This window comes from Callorhinus ursinus, unplaced genomic scaffold (assembly GCF_003265705.2).
Source record: "Callorhinus ursinus isolate GAN/ISIS: 27379988/994484 unplaced genomic scaffold, GSC_fseal_2.0 scaffold11, whole genome shotgun sequence".
Classification (NCBI taxonomy): Eukaryota; Metazoa; Chordata; class Mammalia; order Carnivora; family Otariidae; genus Callorhinus; species Callorhinus ursinus.
This window is the reverse complement of record NW_027397073.1, coordinates 46983933-47008577: the sequence shown is the minus strand read 5'-3', so window position 1 is coordinate 47008577 and position 24645 is coordinate 46983933. Positions and strand designations below refer to the sequence as shown.

At 43.1% G+C, this 24645-nt stretch overlaps 1 protein-coding gene across 1 annotated transcript in view; it reads left to right on the top strand.

Moving 5' to 3' along the window:
* LAMA3 (laminin subunit alpha 3) overlaps positions 1–24645 on the top strand; it is a 263227-nt gene that overhangs the window by 173624 nt on the left and 64958 nt on the right. Inside the window, exons 31-38 of the mRNA XM_073897993.1 lie at positions 500–640; positions 1922–2083; positions 4542–4640; positions 6843–6926; positions 12237–12467; positions 16370–16483; positions 21286–21395; positions 23744–23824. Coding sequence (XP_073754094.1) covers positions 500–640; positions 1922–2083; positions 4542–4640; positions 6843–6926; positions 12237–12467; positions 16370–16483; positions 21286–21395; positions 23744–23824 — 1022 coding nt within the window. The remainder of the gene's footprint in view (positions 1–499; positions 641–1921; positions 2084–4541; positions 4641–6842; positions 6927–12236; positions 12468–16369; positions 16484–21285; positions 21396–23743; positions 23825–24645) is intronic.

Sequence of the window (24645 nt, the reverse complement as noted above, 5' to 3'; positions counted from 1 at the left end):
GAAGGGAAGACCCCTCTTATCCTTTGGAGAATCACAAGACAGGTATGGACCCTTTCCAGAAAAACTGACACAAACCTTAGTCTACAATTTTAAGAGGTTCATAGATTCCCGGGAAGCTTATTCCCAGCTCGTAGACTCCAGGTTAATAATCTGCTCCAGGGTGTTCTGTCAGGTGGTAGGAGAGCTTCTAAGTCCCAGCAGATGTTTTGAGGTGGTAGTAAGTGGGGTGAACCAAGACCCCCATATTGTGAATCCTCATGCTGCTATTTCTCTACCTTCAAGATTCCAAGGGGCATCTTGTGAGATCTAGAAAATTCTCTCTTTTCACTTGAGTGTGGTAGAAGAGTTTAAACAATTAATGTGACAGAAAAGCTTAATGATGTAACTATTCATATTTTGTTAGCATCCACGTTCTAACATCTGAATTGGCACTTAAGCTAGCTGCAATCAGGGAAACTTCAGAGGAAATGATCTCTCGTTTCATGTTTTATTTCAATAGGAGAATGTGGAGGGTACAGAATGTAATGTGTGTCGAGAAGGATCGTTCTACTTGGACCCAGCAAATCCCAAGGGTTGTACCAGCTGCTTTTGTTTTGGAATAAATAATCATTGTCACAGTACACATAAAAGAAGAGCTAAGGTATGCAAGGTATTAGAAGTTTTGTTTTTAGTTAGTACTTCCGAATGGGGAAGAAGTGGATTGTCATGAAGCATGAAGGGCTTGTGGAGATTTTATATGTTCCTTTGTTAAAGGGTTAAGCTTTGCCCACGCCGTTCCTCGGTTTGCAGTGTTCTTCCCTCAGATGTTCTCATGCTCAGTGCCTCAGTTTGTCTGGTGGGCTCAAGCGTCCCCGGCTTAGAGGGGCCTTCCCTCACCACTCCCTATGAAGCTCACCCTTCTTAGTGTACTCTAGCATTTATCCCTCCCTGACATACTATACATTTAGTTATAAAATTTGTTTATTATGTAGCTTCCTCCAACACTAGCATGTAAGCTCCTGATATGTTCCCGGTGCCTACAGCAGGATCCAGAATATAGTAGGTGCTCAATAAACACTCATCAGCTAAATAGAGTTAATTGATCTTCCCCCTCGCTTCTTCTTATCTGCTTGTTTTCTTTCTGTCTCACCTACTTTACATGAATCTTTAAGTTAAATTTTTAAATTATTTATGTGTTTTTAAATTAACTCCACGAAACTAAAACTTTTGTTGCCTCCATTATTCCATGAACCAGCAGTCTCGTGCTCGCGTTCTTTGTATGAGTAATGTCTTATGTCCAACAGATAGTCAAGGAAAGATTATTTTATATATTCCATTCCCAAAAGGAATGTAGGCTTGTAGTTAAGGAAAAACAATTAGTTTGTAAATCCACGGAAGTCTTCTACCCACAGAGGAACCTGGAAGCATTATTCCTAATCAATGTCCTGTCAGTTCCTTTTATTTCCCCCCTCATTATTTAACTCTTGGCTTCCTTGATGATCAGGGAAATATTTAGTTATGAGGATTTATTTTGAGAAAAGTAATGATAACAGGCCATTGTATTCCCCCTCACATTTGCTCCCTAAGGAGCTCACCATTAAAATGTGCCCACAGTCCTAGTTATTATTCCCACACTTATTTATATCTATTGCTCGGACATTTATTGAACACCTACTAAATGTCAAGAACCAGGATGGGTGCTGGGATACAAAGATAAATCCCACATACGTATGGTCACCGCTGTCTGAGAACTCCTAGTTGTCATGCGTCAGCGGGAGGCAGTGCTGGCTGAGAGTTCTGTGCAAGCTCAGGAGGAGGCATATAAAGGAAACCTCTGGAACAAGATGGCCGCCCCAAGGTTCTTTCTATTCTGCGTAATTCAGCCATCACCAGAGACGCTGCAGGCACACACATGTTTCCATCATTTGCTCTTGTGTTCCAGTTTGTGGACATGATGGGTTGGCGCCTGGAGACGGCAGACAGAGCCAACATCCCTGTCTCCTTCAACCCGGGCAGCAGAAGCGTGGTTGCAGACCTCCAGGAGCTGCCCTCCACAGTCCACAGTGCATCCTGGGTCGCACCTCTCTCCTACCTGGGAGACAAGGTAAGGACATCCTTTTGTTCTCCTGAGCCCTCGCTGCGCCTCCTCCGTCATGGCGTGAGCATCATTTCCTGTTCGGAAGGAAGCATCAGGAAGTTCGGGTTACTAAAACTGAAGAAATTAGATGAGCTACAAATGCAGAAAAGATGCTGCCCTCCCCTGGGAGGGGCTGAGGGCCTAGGAGCCTCATGTACCCAACATGCGTTAGCTCCGCCAGTGAAGGAAATCATGCATAATGTTTTTCTCCATTTTTACTTAACCATTTAAATAATATCTGTTGCAAATGGGACATGTGTGCTTTTAAATGTCAGTGCTAAGAATTCTTTGTTTTAAAGCAGAAGAAAGGCTCCTTGTCAGGGAAACAAAAGCTGAAAAGTGACTCACGAGCTTATTAAAAGAAGCGCGGGATCCGCAGGCAGCTTGGCTGTCATTAGCCGAATCACATGCAGTTAGCGAGACACTCCTCGGGGAGCTTATAAACGAGTTACTCTTCCTTTGCTGCATAAATTGGCATAGCCTGGCCCCCTGCACTCATTTTGGAGGACAGACGTGTGGGCTTCCTGTAGAAACATTATCAGGTAACATATGCATCTGGGTAGCAGAGGGTAGAGTGTTCTAGAAGGTGTAGATTTCACAGGGCCCAGTGCAGGAGGCACCATATTCTCTTAGAATCACTAAATATTAGGGCCTTGTCAGCCTGAGGTCTGTAATTCTATCTTCTGGTTGAAGGACTTTGGGTTTTGACCTTTGAGTGTGGGCAACGTTGCTCCTCTTATATAACCCCTCTCCTCCCCTCACTTAATGCCCATCTTCACCTCCACATGCGAGCCCACATATAGCTCATCTATCACTATGCAAACAATTGACCCAAAATGGTGCAGCTTAAAGCAATAGTCCTCTTGCCCAGTTTCTGTGGATCAGGAATTCCGGAGTGGATGGCTCAAGGTCTCTCCTAGGGTCGTGGGCAAGATGTCAGCCAGGGCTGGAGTCACCAGAACTGGAGGGTCCACTTCCAAGCTCAGTCATGTGGTTGTCATAGGCTTCTGCTCCTTGCTGCTTGCTGAGCCAAGGTCTCAGGGCCTCATCACCTGAGGCCCCCAGGTGGTGCCTGAGGGTCCTCCTGACAGGACACCTGGCTTACCTTAAAATAACCAATAGAAAGAGAGAGAGAGAGAAAGAAAGAAACTCAAAATAGGGGCGCCTGTGTGGCTCAGTTGGTTAAGCAACTGCCTTTGGCTCAGGTCATGATCCTGGAGTCCTGGGATCAAGTCCCACATTGGGCTCCCTGCTCGGTGGAGAGTTGGCTTCTCCCTCTCCCACTCCCCCTGCTTGTGCTCTCTCTCTCTCTTGCTGTCTCTCTCTCTCTCTCAAATAAATAAATAAAATCTTAAAAAAAAAGAAAGAAACTCAAAATAGAAACCACAGTCTTTTTATGACCTAATTTCAGAAATAACATACCCTCACTTCTGCCATATTCTATTCATTAGAAGCCAGTCACTAAGTCCGGTCCATACTCGAGGAGGAGAATGAAGCTCCACCTCTTGAAGGCAAGGGTATCAAAGAATTTACGGACATATTTTAAAAACCACCTTAGCCCATCAGAAAGGCAATATTTAATCTCCATAGGATGATTTAAGATGTTATCCTGGAATACTTCCAGACTCTAAGATCATAACTGCGACTTTGTCAGGTTGCAGTTTCTAGGGGACTTCAGTAAATTGGGGGCCCAGAAATGCTACTTCCTTTGCCCTGCTCCAAGTTATTTGTGTTTTTCAAGAAGGGCATTCTGTCCTGCCCCACCCTGAGGTGATATTGCCTCCATCTCTCAATTACGCTTCTCTTGACTGGTTTTTACCTTGAGGGTGGGAAGGGTCAGGACCGGAGGTGAAGTAGCTGTCACAAAACTATAACCTTAGGCCTCCACCATGATCATGCCACGAAGGTGGCATTGAGAAAGGGTCCCATACCTGCTGGAGCAGTCGGATATGGCTTACGTATGATCACGTAGGAAACACCATCTGCTCTCAGGGGAAGTTTTTTAAAAAAATTTATTTCTAGAGGTTCATTTTGTAACGGATAGATATTAACCAATTCTCTCAGTGAAATAAGAAACAAATGACCTAGATTTCTTAGGATAGCTGTAGGTTAAACGAACACTGGTTTAGTAGTCATCGAGAATAGGAGGATCTTACTTCTTTCTGTGTGACTAGTTTTTTTTCTTTTTAAGAGAAGCATCTTCTTGCTTGTAAAACCATCATGTTCACGCGAAACATTTTAAATAATATAAAATGGTACAAAGTAGAAAGTTAAAGTACCATCTTCAATTCCTGCTCCCAAGATGACTACGAACAGGTTGATGATATCTTTCCAGATCTTACGTGCCTGTGTGCTTTTTATGCGGGTTGATGTTGCCATAGGCTCTTCTAATGCTTGTGCTCTGATCCTGTAATTTCAATTTTAGGTTTCTTCATATGGTGGCTACCTCACCTACCAAATCAAGTCCTTTGGCCTGCCTGGGGACATGGTTCTTCTGGAGAAGATGCCGGATGTGCAGCTTGTTGTAGGTGTCGGAACGCAGCCTGAGTGCCTGGAAGGGGCTGGAAGGGGCAGTGGTAGTTGGTTGCTGATCCAACTTTAGGACATTTTGTTAAATGGCCTATAAAAAGATTGGATTAAGTCATTTCCAATATTTTGTAGAAATTGAAAGGGACGCTGAGAGCAGGTAAACCCCTCCTCAAGATTCTGCTTCCCCTGCCCATCCAGCCTCCATGGTTTCTCTTGTCTCCCCTTCCCAAAGAGCATACCTATATCTCATGCTTGCTTCTCCTGAGTTATTGCTTCATGTAATGTCTCTATCTTTCAATTTAGTCTCACCAGTGTTTTTGAGACCTCCTGTTGGCAAGGCCACATTGCTGGGCTCATAAAGGACAGGTGATCCCTGTTCTTCACTAAAGTGTGAGCTAAGAGAGGTGATGGAAGAAATATGCATATAGCTATGATCCACTGAACAGTATGTATTTGAGGTGCGGTTCAGCCAAGGCTCTGTTGGAGCTGGGGTCCAAGTGCAGTCTTATGTAGTTGAGAAACCCTCAGAAGGCTTCGTGGAAAGGGTTAATCTTGAGCCAGACCTTTCAGCATGGGCATGACAGGAGAAGCGCCCTCCCAGGGGCAAAGAAGAAGATAAACCACGGCAGAGGGGCAGTGCCCAAGGGGTGACCTGTCCAACTTGGCTGTGACTATGACTCGGGGGTCACTGATTCCCGAGTCATAGAAAACAAGCCTGGAAGGGTACAAAAGAGGATGTCTAATGCTATGCTAAGGAATTTGAGTTCATGTAGACAGCAGGGAGCCACTTTGGTTTTTTGAGAAGAGAAGTGACATCTATACACTATGTACCAGCCACACAATCTAGAACTGCAATCTAGAAAATTCCTTGTCACATTCCGTGTCCATGTCATATTCTGCTTTGAATCTCCAACAGTCCAGAGCCCAGTGTCTTGAACACAGGTTGAGGTGCCCGAGCCTGAACTTGATTCTGTCTCTGGCTTAAGTGCTGTGGTTAATGCAGTGCAATTACAGCTTCCTGAACGTTCCTGTTTGTGTGTCCTTCACCGTAGGATAGGGACTAGCAAGTCTCACACATCTTGTCACAGCTGAGAGCCTTGCATTCTGGTAGATTTTCATGTTTAGGCACTGCTGTGTTGTGTTTTGTTGTTACTGGCACCCAAATTTGTTGAACTGTTGTTTTAAAAACTACAAGGGACCTTCGTAAAACATCTTGAAAATGAAGCACCAGAGATTTTAGAGGAAAGATAGCTCCACCATAAAGATACCATCCTGGCAGTGGTGTATTTCAGTTTCCTATTTTTCTCAGAATATCTCAAGCTCCGGCCATTAGTATACCAGTATATTTATTGCCAAAGAGTTTATTACACAAACAGTTGGAATTCATGGAAAAGCAATGACCAGAATTTCTCCTTAATTTTAACTCTGAACATGGAAAATAATATAGGCTCATGAAACATTCACTCTGCTGCTGTGTTCTAAACCACTGTAATTAAAAGCCTATGGGGCATGTTTCTTAAATGAAGGTTTTCAGTGATTTGTGATGGCAGATAATGGTCTTCTTTCTGAAACACCAGCACTAGTGTATGGAACCCTTTTGGGTTTGGGGCTACAACAGAAAAGCCAGGGTTTTTTTGTGTGGGTTTGGGGTGGAGGTGCTGATGGTGTGGGCTGACCTTCCCATTATGCCCTGTTAGGAATCCCTAAAGACCCCCTGCTATGGAGAAGGGGAGTTCAGAGGCTGAGAGTGAGCAAGGCTGGATCCCACAGGGAGTGGGCTGCAGGGCTCTCCCTCTTGCACGTGGCCTCTTTGTGGCTCCCTGTCTACACAGCGCTTCCTCCCACCCCACCCTCCTCACAAACTCAGCCACCGAAGCAGTTTCTTGCTACCAAAGTGTGGTTCTATCAGCTGTAATGGAATGCACCTCATACATTGACTGCCAAGCATGGTTTTTGTAAATCATCATCATCCATCTTTTTGGCCACTTTCAGTCAAGGGGATTTTCCTATTTGTGAACATGCACTGTATTAGGTATTATTTTTCTGTTTCCATTCACTAATCCTTTTGCCAGTCTGTTCATTTCACTATTTATTAGAATCAGGCATTCCATATAATGCAGATCCATAGAAATTTGTTCTTATCAGTTATAAAGCTCAAAATACCTCAACCATGGCATTGATGTTTTTCTTTACACAGGGTCAGCACATGTCCATCATCTATGAGGAACCAAGTAACCCACGACCAGACCGGCTGTTTCATGTGCGTGTGCAGGTGGTGGAGGTAAAGGAAAAATGTACATAAAATCGTTCTTGATGATCCTCTTTTGTTCTACGCCTTAGTTCTTTCAAGCAATTATGATTTTTTACTTATTTTATTAATTTAAAATGTTAATTATATTTATATACATATAATTCATATATATAAATTTAAAATATAAATTATATAAAATATACAGAGTTTCATCCTCACAGGGCTTTGTTTATATTATCTGTATGGCACTTAACGTAGTCTCCCCTCCCCTGTCTTAGAGGTAATTATCCTTGTCTTATAAACCCTGTGAGCTTGTAAATGCTATTATGTTCCTCTCTCTCATCCTCATGCCTTCCTCAGTGGCCAAGAAATGCTTGGGATGAACGGATAGAAAAGCCACAGAAACGTCTAACACCAAAAGAAGTAGGATTAACATAGATAAATAAAGGAAAGCTTATCAAATCATAAAACGTTATATTACATTTACTTGGTTATGAGAACTTCTTTAAAATAGTATTCCGTTTGTATTATTAAATATGTCCAATACCTCAAGGTGATACTTTTCAAGTACTTTGAACTTGTAGACCTATTTTAACATTTCTGCACAGGTCCATCCATACAATGGATGGACCATCCATACAGCCTATTTGGCGATAAATGAAACAAAGTATTGATACCTAGGACAACATGGATGAACCCCCAAAGCAACATACTAAGTGAAAGAAGCAAGACATAGACCACATAGTGTGTGATTCTATTTATATGAGAGTAGCCATGCCAGCAGAAATGGTGGGGTAGGAACCCCCAGAAATTCTCTTTCATTAAAGCAATGAGAAAACTGGCAAAAATGGTCAGAATCGACTGTTTAGAACTCTGGAAATTGACCATAGGCTTGCAGCAATCTGAAAAGTGTTTAATCAAGAAAACTGGCTGAATCTTGGTAAGAAGCTCAGGCCCTGTGGCCGTCGGCTTACTCTGTTCCCATTCCTCACCCATACCTCCACAGTAGCCTTAAAAAGCAATAGCCCACCAGCAAGGTGAAAGCCAGTAGCCCAGTGGCCACCAAGGGAGACAGAATGGTACTGGAACTTATGCAAAGCCTCACTCCCAGAGAACTGTCATGAGTTGACCTGCCTGGAGGTTTTCTGGAAGATGCTACTTCCAAGACTGCCTTTGTTTGACCTGACTTGGAGCTTCCCCAAAATTAAAAGCCTTTTCCCTAGGGGTGTCACTGAAAACCTTTAGAGGTAGTTGCTTAACTTCATAGCTGGCTGAGGTGACAGATAATAGTCGGGGCTAATAATAGGCTAATCACAAAGCTTAAAATAAAAATCTGGGAATGAGGTATACATCTAGGGGCTTTGAAAAGCTCCAACACAATCGTGGAAAGGTAGAAGGCCATATACCTCTGACTCACCTGACAAGACCCTAAGCCTTCACCTCTGACTCACCTTGAGGCTCTGAGCAAGCAGGAAGTGAAGGCTAAAGTAGAGTTGTTAGCTGCCTGGCTGAGTGTTGAGGGGTCCCTCAACATTCCCACAGAACACTTTTGCAATGACTAGGAGACTTTGGTTTTAGGCATTTAAAGAAATCTCTGTCCAGTCACTAGCTGACCACTAAGCTAACCAAGCAGAGACTTTAGTGGCCATACATGACAAAGAATACAGATTTTACAGAATTAGTTCAGAAAAGTCATTAAACAAAGACACAAACAACAACAGTAAACAGTTACAGCAACAAATTCTGGGGAGGGGAAGAAATATGATTTCCTGAATTGCCACATTACATTATGTTAAATGTCCAGTTGTCATAAATAAATAAATAAACAAACAAACAATAAAAATTTTTTTGAGACTTGAAAAAGAAACAGGAGAGCCTGGTCCATACACAGGGGAGAAAGGCAATAAATATAACTGTCCCTGAGGAAGCCCAGACATTGGACTTACTACACAAAGACTTTAAATCAACATACATCAAAGAACTAAAGAACACCATGTCTAAAGAACTTAAGGAAAATATGAGAATAATATCTCACCAAATAGAAAATACCAATAATGAAATAGAAATTATTAAAAAGAACCAAATAGAAATTTTGGGGTTGAAAATTACAATAACCGAAATGAAGAATTCACTAGAAGAGCTGCTATGGACTGAATTGTGTCCTCTCCAAAATTATGTGTTGAAGCCCTGATCTCTAGTTTGAGTGTATTTGGAACAAAGAAGTAATTAAGGTTAAATAAGATCATGAGGGTAGAGATGTGATCTGATAGAATTAATGTCCTTATAAGAGATCCCAGAAAACTCTCTCTGTCCACCAACTAAGGTCCCAGTGAGAAGGCAAGCATCTGTGAGCTAGCAAGAGAGTTCTCACCAGGGACCAAACTGGCTGGCATCTTGATCTGGGATTTCTAGCCTCCAGAACTGTGAGAAAATATATTTCTCTTATTTAAGCCATTGAGTCTATAGTACTTTCTTATGGCAGCCAGAGCTAAGACAAGGGCTCAACAACAGAGTTGAGCAGGCAAAAGAAAGGAGCAGCAAATTTGAAGATCAACTGAGATTATCCAGTCTGAAGAACAGAAAGTACAAAGAATGAAGGAAAACAAAGACCCTCAAAGACGTGTGAGGCTCAATCAACTGTACAACATATGCATAATTGGAGTAACAGAAGGAGAGGAGAGAAAGAGAGAGAAACAATATTTGAAGAAATAATGGCTGAAAACTTCTCAGATTTGATGAAAATCATTAATCTACACATCCAAGCTCAACCATCTCCAACTAGGATAAATGCGAGAGATCCACACACAGAAACATCAATAGTAAAGATTCTGAAAGACAAAGACAAAGAATCTTAAAAGCAGTGGGAGAGAAGCACTTCACATCCAAGGGTTCTCAATAAGGTTGACATCTGACTATTCACCGGAAACCATGGAAATTGGAAGACAATGGGGTGGCATTCAATGTGCTGAAAGAAACACACTGTCAACAAAGAATTACATAAACAGCAGAATGTCCTTCCAAAATGGAGGAGAAAGGAAAACATTACATTATAAACAAAACCAAGAGAATTCAGTGCTAACCAACCCTTCTTGTAAGAAATAATAATGGGAATCTTTTAGACTGAAATGAAAAGACACTATAGACAATAGCTTCAATACATATTAGAAATGAAGAGTGCTAGTAAAGGTAACTATATAAGTAAATATAAAAGGTAGTAAAAATATATCTTTTGTTTGTAACTTTTTTTTCTTCTGATTTAAAAGGTAACGGCTTAAAGCAATAATTATTGTTCTGTGTGGATCAGCATACAATTTATAAAGACGTGATGTATATGACAATAATAGCACAATAGAGAGGGGGAGGAAATGAAGTGAATAGAAGCAAAGTTTTTGTGGACTATTGAAATCCGGTTCATATTTACATAAATGGCCCAGCATGGGCAAATCTATAAAGGCAGAATATAGATTAGTGGTTGCCTGGGGCTCTGAGTGGGACTAGGTAGTAAATACAAATGGGCACAAAGGTTCTTTTTCTGGGGGATGAAAATGTAAAACTATATTGTGGTGATGGTTGTATACTTCTATAAATTTACTAAAAATTGTATACTTAAAATAAGGGACTATTACTGTATGTAAATCATACCTCAAGCTGTTAAAAATTTAAACTAAAATCATATTACTATCATATTTATATGTAAATAACAGTAGTTACCATTTATTGAATGGTGACTATGTGCTAGGCACTGTGCTGAACACTTTATATACATTATATTATTTAATTTGCTTTAATATTCATCATAGTTCTGAGAGATTAGGTGTTACTATGCTCATTTAAGAGATGTGGAAACCAAGTTTAAAGGAGGCAGCAGAATATAAAGTTATATATGAAAAGATCTCAACATCACTAATCATAAGAGAAATGCAAATTAAAACCACAATGAGATACTACCTTATAGTCATTGAAATGGCTACTATTAAAAAAATAAAAAACAGAGGCGCCTGGGTGGCTCAGTCGTTAAGCGTCTGCCTCCGGCTCAGGTCATCATCTCAGGGTCCTGGGATCGAGCCCCACATCGGGCTCCCTGCTCCAAGGGAGGCCTGCTTCTCCCTCTCCCACTCCCCCTGCTTGTGTTCCCTCTCTTGCTGTGTCTCTCTCTGTCAAATAAATAAATAAAATCTTAAAAAAAATAAAAATAAAAAGACAGAATAACAGGTGTTAGGGAGGATGTGCAGAAATTGGAACATCTGTGTACTGTTGGTGAGACTATAAGACAGTGTAACCACTGTGGAAAACAGTATTGAGGCTCCTCAAAAATTTAAAGATAGAATGACTATATGGTCCAAGAATCCCGCTTCTGGGTATATATCCAAAAGAATTGAAAACAGGGTTTTGAAGAGCTATTTGCATACCCATATTCATTGCAGCACTGTTCACAGTAGATCAGAGGTGGAAACAACTGAAATGTCTATTAATGAATAAAGCAAATATGATATACACATATATTGGAATATTCTATCATCCTGTCACTTGCTAGAATATGACAGTTCTAGTTAGGTAGATGCTGGAGAATAATGTGATGACATTATGCTAAGCGAAATAAGCCAGTCACAAAAAGACAAATACTGCATGATTCCACTTATATGAGGTATTTAAAGTAGTCAAATTCTTAAAATCAGAAAGTAGAATGGTGGTTGCCAGGAATGGGGGGGGGGGGCGGGAAATGGGAGTTATTGCTTAATAGGTACAGAGTTTCTGTTTTGCCAGGTGATAAAGTTCTAGACATCTGTTGCACAACAATGTGAATAAAATTAACACTATTATACTGTACACTTAAAAATGGTTGAGATTGTAAATATTACATTATGTGTTTTTTTACTACTGTAAAAGTAAAATAAAATAATATAAATGTGTATGTGCAAGAAAAGATTGTGCTTTCTGTCCCAGTTATTTACATTTAATGGATGATCTAACTGCATGACCCAGTGGGTTTCCATGTGCCTCTCTCCCATATCATTCTCACTTAGTGTGTGCTTGCACCCACGAAAGTACATTTTAAAATAAGTATAACACTGGGAAATCTCATTTCATTTTACTGTTCCTTATTTCCTGACTTCATTTTTCCCCTTTCATGTGGCACTCTCTTCTTGGGAATAACCCGGGACACCTGACTTCTGAATACAAATCCACTATCTTCTTACTCTATTCTATTCTGTTCTGTTCTGTTCTTCCATATGCATTGTAAATGTCTTTCCTTTGACTTGTGCTGGGTGTCTGCCTCTCTGAAACCCCCAGAAGTGAGCTTGCCGAAGGGAAACCGTGCCTCTCTGTTTTCACATGTAGGGAAACTTCCGACACGCCAGCAGCGGTGCCCCGGTGTCCCGGGAAGAGCTGATGATGGTACTGTCTAGACTGGAAGATGTGCGCCTCCGAGGCCTCTACTTCACTGAGACCCAGCGGCTCTCTCTGAGCGGGGTGGGGCTGGAGGAGGCCTCTGACGCAGGAAGTGGACGCAGATCACATAACGTCGAGATGTGTGCCTGCCCCCCTGACTACACTGGTGACTCATGCCAGGTAGGAAGTTCTCCTCGCCTGTAAAATATGCCCTGGGGCTCGTGTGGCACTCGGCACTGCCGGATGGTCTGCAACACTCTGCCCGCCGGACCGGTGTCTACTGGGCTCTAGCCTCTATCGTCCCTGGACCACCTCCAGGTCTTACAGAGGAAAAAGAAATGACAAACATCTCAAATTCCGCAGGAAAGCCTCAGGCACCTGATGATGGGTTCTGGGGGTTGTTGAAATCGGGACTTTCCAGGAAGCAGGAAGGAGCCTGCCAGTGGGCATCCCAGGATTTGAGCCACTGCCTTCCCATTAGGTGACCTGGGGTTCTCAGGCTGTTCTCGAATGGAGGGTCCCTCTGACACCTGCCGCTGCTAGACTCAGAGCCCAGAGATTGTCCTGATCCTTCCAGGGGAAGTTGCGGCCCAATTGCCTAGCTCCCAGCAGACCTTCATGTGAGGCTCAGCCAGGCTGACTTGGCCTCAGATGATTAAAATGTGCCATAAAATGAAACCGTTTCATGTCTCAAGCTGTAAGTATGTTCTCTTCCTAACGGGAGGGAAAGAAAGCACAATGTTTAGTGCGGTTATTAGGAAATAGCAAACATTGTCACTCAGTGTATTCCCTACACCTGGTGTGTGTACACTCAGCAACATCCTTCCCTTTCTCTCCTAATCCCTCCGTAGCAGGAAGCCCCCAGGGGATCTGCGTGCAAGTTCCTTTTTTAACCTGCACATAGATGACCTGTTCTGGTTTTCTAGAGACTCCCGTCTTGTAACCTTTAGTCCACAGGTGCCTTCCTTCTTCTTTCCCCCTTCCTTCTATCTCTTTTCCAGCCTGCCTAAATAAAATCCTAGCCCCAGGGAAGGAGTGGAAGCTCTCCATTACCAGCCTCCTGCCCAGGGCGTGTTCTTTGCGCATGACTCAGCCTGTGATTTACAGCGGCTCTAATCGGCTAGTGCCGTCTGTGGGGTAAGGTGGGTAGAAGGGTGATGCCTGCCCCACCTCGCAGGAATTACAGAGCGGCATGCTTCCCTGTGGGACTGTTATGTGTGCTCTCTCACAGGCTGACTCATGGGTGAAGTTTACAGGTGGGGCCTCCTGCCGCAGACGGCCTGCCTCACCTGAGTCAGGCGGGCCTGGGCACCGAGCAGGAAGGGCAGGTATAAGAGGAAGAGGCAGAGGTTTGCGCGCAGCCAGCAGGACGCCCAGGGACCAGGATGCCCCCAGCAGTGAGGTGGTCAGCCAGGAGCGCCGGATGGCTGTGGATCTTGGGGGCAGCCCTGGGGCAGTGTCTGGGATATAATTCACAGCAGCAGAAGTTAGCGTTTCTTCAGCTTCCCGGTCAAAGCCATCTGCAAGCAACTTATGTGGACTTTAAACCCAGCCAGGTAACATCCCTTTTACGTTCTGGTTTGGGATGGGGAAGGGTTCCGAGCTTTGTGACATTTGGAAGTTAAGCGGATGAATGAGTTATGGGTGGGCTGGGGGAGGGGCCCGGAGCCTCCGTGTCCCGTTGACTGGCAGGGTTTATTAAGGTGTCTGACAGATTGCTCTCCTGAGCTGTTAACCACAAACCCTATAAACATCAGCCCACCTAGAAATGCCCAGACAGGCCAGAGTTTGAATGTTTGTGGGATGTTAGTACACTATGAAACTTTGTGCCCTTTGGAGAGTAATCCAAGCCCCAGTAGACCTCCAAATTCTGCTTAGAAGAAAATTTACCTATAGAGTAAACAACGGGAATCAGTGAAATCCGTGTTTAAGAAAAGTGATGAGATCAAGTTTGTGGAACACCTAACAAGACATGCTTCAATTTGCCAGGCATTAAACACTCATAAATTCTGTGCACTCGATCTCTCTCGCTCTCTCTCTCTGTCTCTCAACTTTCTGGATATTTACATATATACTCAGAGAAATAGATCCTATGGCTCCTGAAATAGCCCTGAAAATCTGATAGGGACATAATTTTCTCATTTGTACTACAAAAGTTTATTGGAAAAGTTATCCTGAAAAATTGTCACTTAAAAAAATGGTTAGTTGCTAAACCACTTTACTGAAATTGTATACTAGGATACATCCCTTTTCATGTAGGGTAAGTCTTCAGTACAATCTGTGTGCTTTACAGAGGTGAGAGAATGATTATATTTCAGTAACTGACAAACGTTCTACCTAAGAGTCACATGATAGGTACATAACTCTTGCAGGGGACTTTTTCTGTTTCTAATCAAAAGCAAATTAGGGTGGGTGGTTTCATTTTAATCAGGATGGACTATCTTCCCTCCAAAGCATGTTTAATTGAGGCTTTTTACTCAGGCACGTTGTCATAAATGAACCACATATATTTATTTGGGTAATTTGTCCTTTACCAAATATGATTGTTTCATAAGCATGTAACATGATATATGGTGGTAATTAAGAGGTACTTAGTAGTACCTCTTAGAAGTAGAGAGTATTTGCTTGTAGATATCACCACCAGTGGCTGAATTTTGTTCGAACGTATCTCTCAGTCATGTTTTCAATTAAAGAACATTCCTTTCATACTTTGATTCTCCTGTAGACAAGCCTATTCATATAACACATAAAGCAATCTCATTTTTTGCAATAGCTTCTTTTGCCTAAACATGGCTTCTAATAGCTGAAAGGAAAAATATAGTGGAAATGATAATCTTGTTATTGTGTACAATATGTAGTAATTGGTAATTTGGGGAGAAGCTCCAATCAGAAACTGGGATATTCTACTCTGGGGAGTACACGAGGCTTCTCTCTCCAGCCCTCTCAGGTTGGCTGCTTCTTCTTTCCCATGTGATCAGGTAGAGCCTTTGAATAAATTACAATGGACTGTTCATTTAAAAAATTTCCCTTGATTTTAGCTTCAGAGTCTTACAGACATAGTACCGTTTAAAGAGGATTAAATAAAAGATGATTTTTTATCTTGAAATATTATTTTTTTCTGGATATTTTAGATAGGGCATGTGAGGAGGTCAGTTAAAGAAACTGGGGGCAGCATTTGGTGTTGATCAGTGCACTGATGCACTCTGCCAAAATAAGCAAAATGTCTGATTCTCTTTAAATACAGAAAAATATCTAAATAATTTTTAATGGCTGGTGTTGGAAGAATTGTTTCTTTTTCTTTTGGGCAGCATTCTTAACTAGACTCTTTTTTTTTAAATATCAGTTCATCAAAAGAAAACTGTAATTCCTTTCATCCATATGAAAAATAATTGCTCATACTGGAAAGAGACAATGTGCTAGAGATAGAAATAATCAAAGCAGTATTGAACTAGAGAAGACCACGCCCAGTGAGAGTCCCTCCAGCTGGGTCTCTGGGTGTCCCAGCGGAACCGAACACCCCTGCAGGGTTCTGTAGAGAATGCAAGCATGTTCCCCTCCCCGGGGTTCCCTGTTGTCCATAGACCAGTGAGTGGCCGTGACATGATTCCTCTGCTTCTGCCGTTATTACATCGATCCCAGTGAAGACTCTTTAGTCCTCCTTCTTTCCATACCGCCTCCCCCTCCAGTCCAAACCGACCCTGGGAGATGAAATGCCTACCCAACCCAAAGAGAACTTGAGGGGATTTGCCTAGAGACCCTCCCCACTAAAGACTGATATCCAGCCCTCCACTCGCCCTAAATCAGTTGAAGGAGAGGAAGCCATTTCCACTCCTCCCCTTTCTCTGATGTCCCCCCACACATCTACTGCTCTGGCACAAGCACACATTCCTGCCGTGGTGTGGAAACAAGGTAGAACCTGACAAAAAAGAGCCAGTGGACTGGCTAGTGTTTGAAAGTAGAAATCCACATACCAACTAAAGGAGAAAAGATTGAACAAGCGAATGCTTGACAGTCAGAATTGTCACATGCTTTGGATAATAATTCTTTCTTTATATTGACTAAATGCTTTGTTTGAAAAATAGGGTTGTAGTCCTGGGCACTATCGCGATAACAAAGGCCCGTATACCGGACGATGTGTTCCCTGCAATTGTAACGGACACTCCAGTCGATGTCAGGATGGCTCGGGAATATGTATCGTGAGTAAATTGATACTCTAGTGCTGCCAGCAGGCAATCTGTCTGTGTCTCTGCCCCTCCCCCTGCCCGCCCCCTCTCCCCTGGGTCCTGAGACATCAAATGTCACATTTCCAACCAAACCCTAAATAGAGGTTGCCATGTAAACGTAGGAGGCTCCAGTGTGATGATCAGGCTGAAATATTTTACATTCTTCTTTTTCCTCCATTTTAACATGTGCCATTGGAGAAGTTCTGTCTGTGAACAATGAAATTACACATTAGCTGCTAAATCTCTGCTTCATTGAATATTGCTAATGGGTGCATCCTGGGACTTAATTCTTGCTGGAAGATAGGCAAATCAGAATCACCACTTTGGGCCCCCATTTTGTTGGAGTGGCAGGAAGTTGCAGGAGGGGAGCATTGTAGCTGTTAGATGAGCCATAGACTTAAGCAAGTAATGGGGGAGAAGATGCTAAGAAAGACTTAAGGGGTGTTCTCAATCACTCAAACACCAATCTTCCATGGCTACTGAGACAAAGTGGGCTTATATAGGAAGACAGCTGAAGTGAGTCCTTGCTGTCTATGGCTTATCCCCTGGAAAACAATCTTCTTTAACAATATTTAAAAAAATATTTCCCATAGAAAATTAGATTTTCAGGAAACTTTTCTTTTGTATCCTTTTTGGACATTTTTTATTCTGCCTTCCTCTCTTTCATCCCTGGGAACCAGGGCCTCCCTACCTTGAAGGAGAATGGACAGTGACAGAGAAAAGGAGAGAGCCTCAGTAACCCCCAGAAACACAAGCCCCTACTTATGCGGTGCTATTTGGAAATACATTCTTCTGGCACAGATTTCCTGTGCATTGTGTAATGCATCGAGAGTGTGTTTCAACTCTTTGAGTTCCTAGACTGTATTAAGCCAAGTTCAGCATGTCCCAGGGAACTGTTTCCTCTGCAAGATGGGACAGGCCAGGACAGAACATTGTTGTACAGAGCCTGATAGAATATTCTGTAGGACTTGAGCCTTGTAAATTCAAAAGGAGTAAAAGACATTGGGAAAGACGATTTTTCAGCTCATAAGTATTCTTATATAATAGTTTATGCTTCGTACTGTATGTTGTGTGTAACACAGGTAGATGCTTTCATTTAAAATACATATTTATCTTGTCACCGACCTATTGTTAGATGTCGAGTCCATTTTACAAAAGCTGCCAAAGAACAAAGTAGGCATTCTCTGCAGTCCATTCACCCAGTGAAAGGATCACTGGTGAGTCATAATTCATCTGTTTTAATCAAACAGGAAGATTTTCTTTCCCATTTCCTTTCTTTGTAGCTCTGTCTTTACTTGTCCCTAATGGCCATATGGCCTCTAGAAAGAATTCATTCAGGAAACCCTTACTGAGCATTTGCTGTTGTGGGAGGTACTGAGCTAAATGCTGTGGTTAAAAACCATTCGACATAATCCCCACTCTCAGAGGCCTGCTGTCCAGTGGGGAATGTGTCTGTGCATGTGCACACACACAACACACACACACACACACACACACACACAGGCACGGAGCCCCTGCCTGCACTCACTTAACTGCTCAGCTCAGCGGCAGGCCCTGAGTGCTGCCATTACTCTCGTGATGGGTGGTGGGGGGGAGGTGCCCACTGCATGGGAGCCAAGGATGCAGCCCTCATTCTCAAAGAACAGGAATGACGAGACCAAGTACTTGTCACCATCGAGTGGGCTGGGTCCTCTGCAGACTGGCCTTCACTGCTCAACGTCCAAAGTCAATTTCTGAAATCTGGGACCTTCACACATGCACAAATCTCCATGTTGTTTCAAGAACAAACTTTGAAGTTGGAAAGAAAGTCGCCTGGGTCCTTGCCAGCAAAGCTGTGTGCGTCCAGGAGCAGCAGGTCATGTGCTGCGTGGGCGCTGTCGGCCCTGAGGACCTGCAGGGACAGGCCTCTTCTCTTCGCCGAGGCCCTGCCTCTCCCTCTTCTCCTTGCCAGCTTTCTCCCCATATCTCCACCTCTCCCCTACTCCCTTCACCTTCCACTGTCTCTGTCACCCCTCATCTACTTCTCTGTTCCCGTGTCCCTTCCTCTGCCTTTGGTTTTCCTTCATTTTTTACTCCCTGCCCCTTGAGCCCACAGCATGACTTATCTGAGGCTCACAGCCGACACAGGGCTCCCCTGAGGCTCACGGCCAGATGTCCACACTCCCCGGTGCGGGCTGCATCCAGCTGCATCCAGCCCCGCTTTGCCCTTCACCCTCCAGGATAACAGTTGCTTCACGTTGCCTACATACACTGCTAGGCTCCTGCAAGACTGAGCTGCTGTGCACACTGTTCCCCATGTCTGGTGGGCCCTCCCCTCCCTTCTCTACCCAGCCAATTCCTCTCCTTTTCTCCTCCACGCAGGAGGCATCATCACCTCCAGAAGCTCTTCCTGGAGGTTCCTCTTGCTCTTATGAGGTGCCGGCACACGTTGGTCATCATATTTTCCACATTATATTGAACGTGTCCACTCGCAGGGTTTGTCTGCCCCCTGGTCGGGGTGCTGATCCATCTTTGCATCATGGTACTTAGCATGGGTGGACACATAGTAAATGCCCAATGGATGTTTGGTGTCAGATGGAGCTAGGAGAGCACATGCTGTGGGAGTGGATGTAGACTCATTCATTAATTCATCCATTCATTCATTCACAGTAAACCACAAGGAAACTTGATAGGCAGATGTCTCAATTTTGCAGGACTGAGAAAGACATCTTCCAGGGTAGATGCTCTCAACTGAGGGTGGGGGTATTTCAGGCATTCTTTTTTTTTAATATTTTATTTATTTATTTATTTGAGAGAGAGAATGAGATAGAGCATGAGAGAGGGGAGGGTCGGAGAGAGAGGCAGACTCCCTGCTCAGCAGGGAGCCCTATGCAGGACTCGATCCTGGGACTCCTGGATCATGACCTGAACTGAAGGCACTTGCTTAACCAACTGAGCCACCCAGGCACCCTATTTCAGACATTCTTATGGGACCTTATCAAGCAACACAGGTTCTCACCCCTTTCTACAGTCATCTCCCCAGTCCTGAGGAGGACCAGGGTTCAGGGCGTTTCCGGTAGGTCACAGATGGCCACATCTCAATTCTTGTTTCTCCACGTCCTTGCTGGGTCCCAGTGTTGTCAGCTCAGAACTAAATAGATATAGGATTAACATATATCTATTCAGCAGCTATATTCTTCCTTAAGATTGCCATTTAGAGTTAAAAAGAAAGGAAACTAAAGTGGAGAGGTAAATAATTGGTTCAAAAGAATGACTGTTTTGTGAGCAAATGAGGACAGTGGAACAAGGTGAAGGAGAGACCCCTCTGTGGATCTGCACTTGCAGCGTGGATTTGTTCCTAGCCTCCAGGCCTATAGGAGAAACCTCCATGGTGGGGACATTTGGGGAAAGAGGGAAGGATTCCGGGCGGGGATGAGCTTTCTGGTGATGATCCCATGTTAATCGGTGAGCAGCCTCCCTTGTGTGTACAGCACGATTTCATATCTAGAAAAGATATGAAAAGATCTCTTAACATCTTAGTGGCTTGTGTAATTGGCCGTTATTCAAAGGTTTGTGAAAGACGGATCTGTTTAAGATAAAGAAACTGATGACATGATGAGAAAGGGCAGCTTCACATTCTGAGCGGGACCACACCCACTTAGGATATACGTGTGGGTTGTTTCTTGCAACCTGGCTTCAGATATTATTGAAAACTCACATCCATTAAAGTTTCCTACCAAGCCCCATCTCTACATACAGAGGTAAGATTTATGAGCAATTTTTAAAATATTATACTTATTCCAGGCCATATAATTAACACAGAGTATCTCCGCATTTTCGAACGCCCATAGTAAGGGGAGTTTTCCTGGATAGTTTTGTTCATTTAGATATTTATCACTAGAGTAAAACCAAGAAATGTCACACAGGGCTAAAAATTCCACAAAATAAATTTGATACAATTTGCTAGGATTTGTCCCATTGGACTGTTCAGTTGAAAAGTTGTCTCATCTCAATGCTTTATTGAACAACTTCCAACAGATTTTGACTCTGACATGAAAATAATTGGATTTATGTAAACACACAATGTAGATAAACTTATCTTGCTTGTTTGAGACACTGGAATTAAACTGAGGGCTTTCTTCAGATAGGGTGCAGCTTTTCATTGTTTTAACAAATTCCACATGTTAAAAACTTACTGCAACTATATTCCTCTTTAGTATATCACCATTAAGTGAATTACAAAGCAATATCAAGTTAATTTCCATAGAAGCTATTCTTAGGGGGAGAGGAAGGGGGTTTACATTTTGCTGAGGCTCTAGTATACTTTTTAAAATGCTCCCAGCAACCTTGGAACATGGGTATTATTTCAACTATACATCTTAAGAGAATTAGAATTCTTTGCCCTTCATCCTTTGCCATCATTTTATAGATGTATGTAAATCATACATCTATAAAACTGATTTGTAAAAAACACGGAGGCTCAGAGAGGTGAAGATTCTTGCCCAAGACAGCACAGCTATGAAACATTGGCGTTGAGTTCGGATCCAGCTGGTCTACCTCCATTTCATCCTCCCGATGCAAGCACCAAATAGCTGATGGAAGGGCACTTACTTACATTTTTTTTTTAGCACCAACAATAATTGAATAGACAGGAAAAATATACCATTCATGGACTGATATCACCGTACCAAGTCAGAGGATTTGAGTTATAATTGTGTGAGTAATGAAGGTGATAATGATGTTAATAATAATAAATGTAATCGGCTGCTATTAATTGTATGTTCATCTGTCCCAAGAACTGCCAGCACAACACTGCGGGAGAACACTGTGAGCGCTGCAGAGAGGGTCACTATGGGAATGCCATCCAGGGGTCCTGTAGTGTCTGCCTGTGTCCTCATTCAAACAGGTACTAATGGGAGCTTGAAAATGATCAGTAGAGACAGGAAGTAGTTTGGTGGTTAAGGTGTGGGATCTCTTTTTGGGGTGATGAAAATGTTCTAAAATTGATCATGCTGACAGTTTGTACAACTCTGTGAATCTACTAAACGCCATCAAATTGTACACTCAAAATGGGCGAGTGGCATGGTATGTGAATTATAGCTCAATAAAGCAGTTATATTTTAAAAAGAACACACAAAAATGCAAAACAAAAGCAAAACCAACAAGAACAGTTTTTTCAAGTGTACATTTGTGCGTTTTTCCTTTTCTTCTTTCCTTTCACTCTTCATTCAATGGCTAAACATTATTTACTGAGCACCCAATACAGGGCTGGGAGTTAGCCTTCTCTAGGTGCTGGGGCAACTAAAGTAAAGAAGACTGGCAAAGTCTCTGATCTCATGAGGATTCACCTGGAGAATGTGGGTGGAGGCGGTTGTCCCACTCAGGAAGTAAATTCACAAATAAATAAGCATAATTTCAGATAGAGATGGGCTATGCAGTTGATAACAGGGTTATGTGATTGGTAGCGAGTGAGCAGACTCTTTACAGAGGAGTAGGAGGGTTCTCTGGGCAAGGACCAGGGAACAATGAAATGGAATAAACTGGGCAGTATCTCAGCAATGAGGATCTGAGGCAAGAAAAAGACAGGAGACAGCCCCTGTGATGATGTGTTCGTGGAGTAAGGAGGTGGCTGGAGCGCTGTGTGGGAGAGAGGGCCAGGAGGCAAGGGGGCCAAGGCACCCAGGGTTCAGACCCCATAGGACCTCGCAGGCTCTAGTAAGACACCGGATTTATCCTCAGTGTGATGGAAGCCACAGGCCAGTCCTGAGCCACAGAGTGATGTGACCTGAGTTGTCATTCAGACTCCAGCACGGCAGATACATTACGTAGCTTGCAGCCTGCCACTTATATTTCATGGTAACTCATATTCTTTTTGGGCTTGGTACCTTGTCCTATTCTTGCTCATTGTGACACGTTCGCGGTGGGTCCAAGCAAAATATAACATGTAACTAAACGAAGCAAGAGTTGATTTGAAAGTCAGGAAGCTACCTTGAAGAGTATGGGCAGCACACTGGCTCAGGAACAAGTGCAGACCACAAGGCTGATTAATATCAGGCCAGTATCCGACAAATTGGCAACATTGCCAGAAGTCACTGCCCAGCTGTGGCTTTTCTGAAGATGTGTATTTGAAATGTGCACCCTGCTTTGCTCTCTGTGTATTTGATACTCCTTAAACCTGCCCAGTCCTGTGGCTTTATTTGCAAAGGGATTTATCACTTGATACTTGCCTAGACTTGTTGGAACAGAAGCCAGAGGGATTAGAAACAAGATTTTCATGGGGTGCTCGGGGAAAGCTTTTCATCTTTGGTTGCAAAACGTATTGTTATCACGAAGGCTGGCTTTCATGAAGTCGAAGTAACGCACAGTTCCTCAGATTTATCAATGAAACACTATCATTTATCAATGAAAACACTAATTTTCCCTCCAGCGATATTCGTACTGTTGACGAATTTCTAACTGTCCCTTTAGAGGTATAACTCTATCCATCTATTAGGCCAAGAGAAGCTTCCTAGATAAAAATTCTCTTATCAGCAAATGATAAATGGAGTTATTTTCCCTCAGATTTACTCAGTGTAATGTTCATAGACATTTCCCAAGGCAACAGTTTTTTCATGATCTGCTTACTTAATTTAAAAAAAAGAAAGCTTCTCAAATATGCACTAGTTTAGGATGAAAAGAGAGAATCAGAATGCCACAACTTGATTTGAAAAATGTAAAAATCACCAATGATTGTGCCCACAGAAATACCTAGAGGGGCAAGCCTGCTCTGTACCTTGGTCCCTCTGTCCTGGCCCTTTTTCTTTCTCGGAGATAATATGCCCAATATGAAGGAACTAGAACAAACAAGGAGGAAAATTTTTTGAAGAATCAGAACTCTCTGTTCTTTTTTTCTGCCTAGACTTGTTTTATTCCTTCCTTGTTATTCCTGGAAAAAATGCTGTTTAATCATCTCTTCCAAAGTGAGTTACCTTGCTTTGTCTCAAGTGAAGGAATGTATTTCTCTAAGCCAAAAATAAAACCAGATAATGCCTTCAGTCCTTATTTACCTACCAAGATACGCCCGATGTGAGCTGAAATAGTACATCATTATCTATACGAGTCTTAATGGACACAGTTTTCTTCACATAAAAAGCAACCAGACTCTTGATGTCTATTTCCACTTAACGCAAGTCAGTGCTTTGTGGCAAAAAAATAATGAGCAGGAAGCATATCGATTTATGTTTTTACTGAGGCTTTTTTCTGTCTTCCTTCAAGTTTTGCCACTGGCTGTGTTGTGAATGGGGGAAACATGAGGTGCTTCTGCAAACCTGGTTACACAGGCACACAGTGCGAAAGGTGGGTACAGCCCCTCCCCCCACTCCCACCCCTCGCCTCCCTCATCCCCCCAGCTCCCAGGGAGGGTGGGCTCTGCAGTCAGGCTGCAGCAGGCTTGGGCTCTGGGTGGGGCCCTGCTGGGTCGGGGCTTGGAGCTGGGTGGGGCTCTTGGTTCACTGAGGCTGGAAAAAGGTCCCTAGGGAAAAATACAAGACTGCTCCTTAATAAATCATTAACTTCCTTCTCTTTCTTTTCACATGTTTCAGAAATTTGAGAATGAGGCCCAACATATCATAGCCCTATGTACCCCTAACACACATCCCTACATACTCTTATCCCCCTGCACACTCCCTCGTACCCCTCCCCCTCCACATCCCTACAGACTTATACCCCCTACGTGTCCTTACTTACCCCTACCTTCATGGAAATTCTTCCTTACATACTCCTACCCCACTATACACATCCCTACATATCCCCACCCACCACACACGTGTCCTTATATATCCCTTCCTGGCACACATATCCCTACCTAGCCCTAGCTTCATAGAAACTCATCCCTACATACTCCTTGCCCTACAGATGCATCCCTACGTACCCCTACCCCACATACATCCCTACTTGCCTGGACACCCCTACCCCACATACATCCCTACTTGCCTGGACACCCCTACCCCACATACATCCCTACTTGCCTGGACACCCCTACCGCACATACATCCCTACTTGCCTGGACACACACACACAACTCGTCATACTCCTATATGCACACACATATCCACAGCCCTAAATATTCCTACACACACACACACACACACACACACACACACACACACACACACACA